At 42.5% G+C, this 8,574-nt stretch overlaps 1 protein-coding gene across 1 annotated transcript in view; it reads left to right on the top strand.

Annotated features, from left to right (window-relative positions):
• The first annotated feature begins 3,815 nt into the window (after positions 1–3,815).
• LOC119401419 (uncharacterized) overlaps positions 3,816–8,574 on the top strand; it is a 28,171-nt gene continuing 23,412 nt past the window's right edge. Inside the window, exons 1-4 of the mRNA XM_049418767.1 lie at positions 3,816–3,881; positions 4,712–4,878; positions 7,022–7,114; positions 8,394–8,517. Of these exons, the coding sequence (XP_049274724.1) occupies positions 3,833–3,881; positions 4,712–4,878; positions 7,022–7,114; positions 8,394–8,517 (433 nt within the window). The 5' untranslated portion in view covers positions 3,816–3,832. The remainder of the gene's footprint in view (positions 3,882–4,711; positions 4,879–7,021; positions 7,115–8,393; positions 8,518–8,574) is intronic.

The following is an 8,574-nucleotide window of genomic DNA, read 5'->3' as shown; positions in this document are numbered from 1 at the left end:
TTAGCCTCAAAACGAAAATTTGTCCTATAAACACCCTGATAGTTTCCGCGGTAACGCATAAGTGAGTGTCGTGGACCTTGCCGAAATATGAAAGAATAAAGCTAGATTCGTTTCAGCTAAGGTGCTGGCGCAGTTTTGACAATCTCACGAATGGCCAAACAAACACATCGGTCATCAAAAATATCAGTCCTAAGTGTTATTTCGAAGCAAAGGTCATTTCCATCACGTCATGCGCGCTACCATTTCAGCGGAGCAGAAATCAATGTTAGCCAGTGCAGAAGGTAAGAGAAGGTGAGGTCACCCACACAAATGATAGACGGTATTCTAAAGGTCATGGGTAAATATCCAGAGGAGCTTGAAAAGTCGTACGCTCGTGATGTCATGAGGAGTCGTCACTTAAACAACAATGTATTCCCCGGAAAAATAAGCCTCCTATGTGACAAAAAACTTGTCCTTTTCTGTTATCTTTTTAATGTTCGTTTTACGCTTTCCTGCATTCTTTGTGAAGTATGTGCAACCTGTTTATGTTACTGTTTTTTTAGATGCGAAGTATCTTATGGCGGAGTTCAATCCGGTGGTGGTGGTGGTGGTGTGCGGCGTGACCACCCTTACTGCGCATGCGCATACCCTCACCACTTACCCTCTCCCCTCCCCCTCTCTACTTTCCCTCTCCACTGTCCCTTTCCACTCCCCTTTCCCATCTCACCCTCTCCACATTATCTCTCCCTTTCCCCTCTCCGCTTTCCCTCTCCCCTCCCCCTCTCCACTCCCACTTTTCTCTTTCTCCCTCTCCACATTCCATCTCCCTTTCCCCTCCCCCTTTCCACTCTTCCTCTGAAACGCGGGCTAAACATGCCGAAATTCTCTCCTGCGCAACGCCGCGATGAGCACCAGCGCATGCGCGTCCCCTCCCCCTCTCTCTCCATTCCTACGCTGCCCCCCTCTCGCACGCCTGTCGACCGCGTTCCCCGCTCGCCCTGTGAGAATGAACGGCCAGGCTAGAGGGAAGACAAGACGCGCATAGCGTTCCTCTTCGCGTTCCACGACGCGAGGTCGGTAGCATGCCCAACGAACGCCAACGGAACGCGATCGTGCAAGTGCTCCGGCTTCGCATCGCCTCATGGTCCCCTTTAGCGGGAAATGGTGTACTTTTTTGTAACTGCGCACGCTGTAATGCAATAGTGCACTTTCGAGAAGATCATTGCGCGACACATATCCGTGGCACTTGAACCGTGATAGTACAATACATCTGAACCCAGAATTGTGGCGAATTGGGCCTGTTGGTTGATCATCTTAAACACTTCGCAGCGCAGGAAAAACAGACACAGAGAAGACGACACAAAGAACACGATGTCTGGTGTCGTCTTCTTTGTGTCTGTTTTTCCTGCGCTGCGAAGTGTTTAATCTGAACCCAATTTGCTAAACATAAACGCGATACATGATAAGTCGAAATAAAATTTTTATTTATTTATTTATTTATTTATTTATTTATTTATTTATTTATTTATTTATTTAATTTTTATTTATTTATTTATTTATTTATTTGTTTGTTTATTGATAATGCAGGCCAATATGCTGGCCCATGCAGGATGGGCAATACAATGACAAAATAATGACAAGATAAGACAATGCAAGAAGAAAAAAATAAAATATATTATAAACATTACAAGAAAATGAGGCAACCTATTGCCACATTGCAGAAGACAAAATGCTTGCTTAGCACAATAGACGAAATGACACTTCGGTGAAGAACTCTGTGCAAATCACAGCAGGAAACTGAAACGTCTCACACAAAATACAAGAATAAATGAAAAGAAACGAACAGATGGAATCACACTTTCGTAGAAAAAATAAAAACGCTCTCCAACATTAGCAGGGCACTGAGCACGGCAACGAATTCACATTAAAATGGGAACAAAACTTCCAAGCACTGCTCAAGTTTACGCTGGATTTTGGGGAAAATGGTTCTCTGACTCTTTTGCAAAGTTCCTTGATTGTATGACATGAAGTGGGAGGGAATTCCATTCGATTATGGTGCGCGGAAAAAAAACTGTTCAAGTGAGATTTAGTCTTGCCAAATATGGGCGCAAGGGAAAAGTTGTGTCTATGTCTAGTTGTTCTTGTTTTTAGAGGTGTTACATAGTAGGGCACTTGAAGCCCAGTTTTCCCTTTTACAATGCTGTGTAAGAACTGCAGACGACTAAGTTTACGCCGATGTTCCAGTGAACTTATATTATTGGTGAGCATTAGTAATGACGAGGAATGTTCTCTTTTCTATTTTCCAAAGATAAGTCTTACGGCCTTGCTCTGCGCACGCTCCAAATTCATAATGTCCTTCTTTGCGAAATTTTGACGCCCCGAACCTTGTTCTTAACAACACGGTTACTTTCATCTCAAAAGGATCATTTGAGGTCTATGTTAACTACATTACCTCATGATCAAAAGAGATTGTACTTTGTTTTCTTTACATTAGTCGTTAAATCGCTGCAATACAGCCATGAAGATGGTGCTTTAGCCATGTATTAGCAATTACCTCTAGGTTGTTGAGCTCGCTATTCTCTTAAATACTTTCAGTGATATCTTAGTGCGGCATTCTGAATTTCCTCCACCAACAGCACTGTGTACAGATCACCTAGTTCAGGAAGTTGCTAATAGAAAGGATGAACCGGACCAAAAATCAGGCGTTAAGCTTGCTTCAGAAAGCTGATATAAATATAAATGCGCAGGGACAGAGAACTAACGAAGCGTTCGTCAGTGCCACCTTCGAAACAGGACGTTTATGAAACGAAATACATACGTGCATACGATTTTTTTCCATGGAGCCAATGTCAACCTTAGCACTGAACTTGTATATGGCGACAAATACAAGTTCTTAGACGTTATTAGCATACGTGTAGGCGGTCGGTATAAAAAAGGAAGAAGTTCGTGGGAAGATGGAAGGTGGAATAGATGAAAATTTCGTGAATACGACACCCCCTGTCCACGAGTTTTTCATCTGTCGGTATAAATTGGCGCGACAGCTGATTTATCTTACAGCAGCAGCATTTCGAATGTTTCTCTTCATTAGCGACAGACGCCCTCGCTTAAAGCGGCTATCATGGTGTACTATCTTTATCTATCAGCACAGTCTTTATCTTTATCTATATCAGCACAATCTTTATCTATATCTATCAGCACAGTTGGGTGAGTTGGTCTTGAGTCATGAATCATAAGGCATAAGTCATCCTTAGCTTAATCTCCCAGAAGCTGAGGTGGCGTTTCTCGGAAGACACGTGAAATGATTGTGCTGAGCTTTTTGTGGTTTTATCATTTTATGTCGACTCGTTTCGTTTATCGGTATTAACTGCGTTGTAAACATCTGCTTTCCTGAATAAAACATGTCAGGTGCGAGTAGCTCGTTGTCCTATGTCCTATTTTATGTGCCGCTTCAGTCGCGCTTTTTCACATCATCAGTCTTTATAGATTGCGATCCGCAAGAAGGCAAATGTTCTACTGGCATCTGTTGTTACTTACCGTCAAGTAAGCTTTCTCTCCAAAATGGTGTTTCTTTTCTCGTGCTCAAATCTCATCACCAATTGCATCTCATGCATCTAATGTGCTCTTAGTCGAAACGTCCTTTTCCCCCACCTGCTTCGTCTTTGACATTGCAGTAATACCTAAACAACAAAAAATCTTTCTAGTGTCAATATGTTGCATTTACGACGTCGACGCTAAAAACACTGCTGAGGCCAGGCCGCCTAGTGCGGGCATCCGCTGAATGTTAGGAGCTTCAAATAAGCTTGCAGCTATCATCATTGCGCTAATGCATCTGAAGGCCTTCGTTTGCCAGGAAATGATAGGGATTTTTTTGGTGCTGCGTCACGTCGTCTTTTGCTCCGCACGTGAGTTTGTTAGTCTTTTTGCAGAAGTATCTGCATCGTGTACGTTAGTAAGTAAAAAGAGCGACTGGAATTGAATTCTTGCAGGGCTGTATACAAAAAAATATTTATGTATTATCTCTTTCAAGTCTGAAGTAGAAAAAAAATTCAATGGCTGCACTGTGCACGTTCCTGCAAAAGTCGATCTCGTTTAAAGCAAATCTTTGCCTCCAGTGAGACAAGAGAGCATTACCCCAAGCAAATCAGTTAAGTGTTAAATGCTAGGTTAGTGTTTGGCCGCAAGCCAATTAAAATATTGTTCGCGTAAAAAGTCACATTCTTTGCTGTTAATGAAACTAACGTATTCGGTGGTACAGAAATATTTTCATATCTATGAGGAACGGCGCTTATACAATACGCCAGGTCGTGTTAACTGCTGCTGTATGTATTTTTTGGTTATCTACGTTCCCTGCAACAGCGATCTCTCCCTACCAAATATCACTTCAAAAATTATTGTCGTCATCTAGCTATTTCAATAGAATCGAAGAATTATTCAGAGCCAAAAGCAACCTTTCAATGTGATCCCAAAAAAAAGTCGGCATGCTACGCCCGCAGCAATTCCTTTCTCGCTTGTTTTTTGTGCGGCATATGTATGTGTGAACTTAAGAGTGCCAGCAAGTCGTTTTTTGTCCACTTTCATTGTTCTTATTTTCTATAAACTTCAATTGAGTGATACATAACACCCACTATGCTTTCCTTGGGTTTATTATCTGTTCACTTGAAATCGCTGTGTTTAACAAGAAACTGGTCGGTACTCGATCTATTGCTCTTCTTTCGAACGATTGCTTCGTCAGATAAAGAAGTTTTCATCTACCCGAGCATCGTCGAAGAACGGACAACTGCAGGAAAGTTAGTCCTACGACTCAACGATGACATCACCCTCAATCTTGAAAGGAGTTCGGTGTTGGCGAAAAACCTCCGTTTTATTACAACCTACAGAAGTGGACATCACTTGAGCACGGTAAGAACTCTAGTTACAGATAATGCCACAAGTTTCCGGCCTCGCCAACTTTTATTGGCGATAGACATGAAGCGACTGTGTCACTTTTCAATATAATCTCCCTTCACTTTAACACGTTTTTTACACCTCTGAACCAACTTTTTACAACCTTAAAAAATGTTCCGAGCATTTCTCCCATGGCCGCGGACTACATTCTTCATTTTGTCATCAGCAGCACTTGTTTTTGCCTCAAAGATCTTTCTGCGGTGTTAAGAAGAGGTAGCAGTCACTGTCGATCTTCTCTAAGCCACAGACGTTCGCTGCAGCCTTCTTTTAAAGATTTAACATTTTAAGCATTTAAACACGCGCGCCGAGTTGAAACTCATAGGCGGGCCTCCTAGTAGATGGCACTATGTGCCCGAGGCTGCTGTATTGAAATAGGCGTGAGATTTAGACGTCAGACCGGAAACTTAGGGAATGACCCTGTGTAATAAAGGTATTTCATCCGCAGTTTTGGAGTTGGTTCTTTAACGTCACTTGTGGTGGTGGTGCCTGTCTAACAGCTTTACTGTAGATCCGCTTTCACAGGGTGGAACGGAGGCGGAATTTTTTCAGCAATTGTGTAATTTACGTCCAGTAATTTATAATATTAGTGCTAATTACAAAAATAGTGTCCGAAACTCGGAGTTCTCGATTCGTTTTCTTTATTTGCCATGACTACTCCGGTTTACAGCATTTCAATCTTTCCATAGAAAGTATGGACAAAAAGATCTATTTTCAAATTGAGCTGTTCTTTCTGAACAGCCGTTACTGAGCATTTAGATAATTGTTATAGCGCGAACTCAGGACAAGGACAAAAGGTACACGAAGACGTCATGAATTGTCATGACCTTCCAACTAGCCCAAGCCGCCACCTTTCTGAGCATTTAGGTTACAAATGTTACTCCAGAATTCAACCTCATAGATCCTGCAAGGATATTTAGATGACATTTTCCACACCACAGTTTTTTTCAAAATGCCGGCGCTGCAGACAGCCTTGCCGGACAGCAGTTCCTCCGTACTCTTAGTGTGTCTAAAGAATGGCTGCAGCACTCTTGTGTTGGTCTGCATGTTATTTTGAAACTGAGCAGCGTCATACCAGAAACTGAACTTTCATTTGCTTCTTGTGGATCAAACTTTTGTGAAATGCGAGAAAATTCAAGGTAAATACAGAAAAAATTCTGTTAATATGCGAGAAAAATCAAACATCCGCCTGAGAGACTAAAGGCCGCGGCAGTTTTCCCTATTTCTTGAAATCTTCTAAGTAAAGTAGCTAACTATGGCCAGAATATCCTTCGGGATCACCCCTGGGCTGGAGCCAATCGTTCTTCCAGAGGGCGAATTCAGCACACGATGAGTTAGCATTATCGGTTTATGGTACAGGTTTCAGGGCATCAGGGCATATGTATGCACTGAGTGGGGTGTTCCACGGTAGCCGAAGTATTGTACTTAAGGTCAGCGATAACATTTAGGCTAACTTTCGTGCACTTTCTTATAACTAGAAAACTTGCCCCGAGGCATAAGAGGGTTGACTGATCTAATGAGGCTTGTTCTACTCAATAAAGTAAATAAATTACCTGTGCTACGGACCACAGATACAAAGGTCCAAAGTATTGGAGTTGCAGCCCGCGAAAGATAGAGGTACCGATGCAAGCTCAGTAGAGGTCAACTCCATGACGACGCAGTGTACTATGCTAGACTAGCTGGACAAGCCCATACGTGACGTGCCACACCAAAGGGTCGATGGTCCGGTGCCTACTGCCAGGTTGCCATTGGTTGATTTGTCAATGGAGCCCTTCGTTCGCACGTTAGAAACATTAGCCGCTTTTAACGCTCTTTCCTCAGCACAGGGTAGCCAGCCGGTCTAAGAACTCGCTAACCACGATGTCTTTTGTCTGTTTCTTCGTCCTCCTCCTCCCGCTTCTATGTCGCAAAAATATATTTCCTATTTCTTTTTAAGTGTTCGAAAAAGTAGAATGAACGCATATATATTTCAATTTCTCAATTGTCTCTCTGCCACTCCGATTCTCTCTCATAGTGCCTCAATCTTATTACAGGATAACAGAGGACGCACGGGCAATACAAGACCTTACCTTGCTAAAGATACCGTCATTTACCATTGCAGATTGACACGTCTTCGATTCAGGAGAACCTCTATCAGGATCCTCAGTGGCAGTCATCTGTTAAAGTAATCCGTAAGAATGGAGGCGTCCAAGTTGTAAGTTCAAGTCTCAACGTATCTGTGTAAATTTCAGCCGTGTGCGCGCATGAGCACATGCATAATTATCTATCGACGGTATCCGGTCTGACCGGCATAAATCCTAAGGAGTTCTGCGTCTGCGTAGGTTCTTACCGATCCGTTACATTTTAGCGATTTCATACATCAACTTGTAATCCTTTGTCTCCAACAAGTAAGGAATTTAAAAAGCTTCATTTTACTTGCCAATACTTAAAAAATCAAAGCTTTTCCGAACATTCCGATTTTAAAGGTTTTATACAGGGGAGAAAAGAAATCGCAACAGCAGAATAGTTTCCAATATTACAACTGTAACACAAAATTAGGAACGCCAACCCTATCGGGAAAATGCGGTCAAGCGAAGCTTGACGTGTGCGTGCCTGACCTATTTTTCCTTCTTTCTTTCTTCTATCGCATGGCGTAATGCTCCCTCCCAACGTTTTCCTTCCTCCGTACCGGGAATGGGACCTTCACCCACGTGCTTAGCAGTGCAACACTTCTATTGCTGTAGACAACAACTACAGTCATGCGTGAAACAATGAAATGCAACAATGAAAGGAAACACTAAAATGTTGCATGAAATGACAAGACACCTCGATAAAAGATCACGTTTCCATACCAGAAACGTCTGATCGCCGAGAAGCCCACGATCGAGAAAGCATCAGTTACGCATGTTGCACATACAAATACGCATGTGATCGGCGCACCTTCGAGGTTCTATTAGTGTACACCCGCATTTGTGTACGCTTGCCGACGCCGGGTTTTTCGCGAACCATGTCGCCGACACCGACATCTGTAACTCATAGAAGTTTCGCTTAAAATGGACTTGCATATTCAGTAAATCATGCGTGACTAATATAATGACTGCACGCCATAGCCCAAATCTTGCCGACCACTCGGATCCGCATCTTTAAACCATGCCCCGAAAGATATTCCAACATTTCAACTAACTTTTTCACACCATATTACATATTTTGCAATATGTGTTGTGACTTAAGAGCGACATAATCGCGTCTGGTTGACGTCGCTGTGTTGAAAAGGACCTTGTAACTCACGAAGTTACGCGAATCTGTAGTATTTACATTTTCTGATGTGTTCACAATGTTGAAATACGTATGCCACTGTGTTTGTTAATGTACTGCAATATGTCAAGAATAATTTAGCAGCTTATAAACATCAAAGAGCACATCATGACTTGGAGCCAAATACTTTTTTTCTTGTCACACTGAACCTAACCGCTTATTCTCTCCAACTTCAACAGGAAGGTATCATCGACAGTAAGCGCAGAATCAAACCATTACTGCAGAGCAAGCGCTCTTCACAAGATCAGGTGCTTCATAGCATCTACGAAGTGGAAGAAATTAGTAACCATATAAGCGAACCCGGTATGTAGTCACGAGCTGTGTTTCTTCTTATCAGCCCGGCACAAAAGTCGCCATATT

Source organism: Rhipicephalus sanguineus, chromosome 8 (assembly GCF_013339695.2).
Source record: "Rhipicephalus sanguineus isolate Rsan-2018 chromosome 8, BIME_Rsan_1.4, whole genome shotgun sequence".
NCBI classification, from domain to species: Eukaryota; Metazoa; Arthropoda; class Arachnida; order Ixodida; family Ixodidae; genus Rhipicephalus; species Rhipicephalus sanguineus.
The sequence above is the reverse complement of the archived record's forward strand: the minus strand, read 5'-3'. Positions and strand labels throughout refer to the sequence as shown.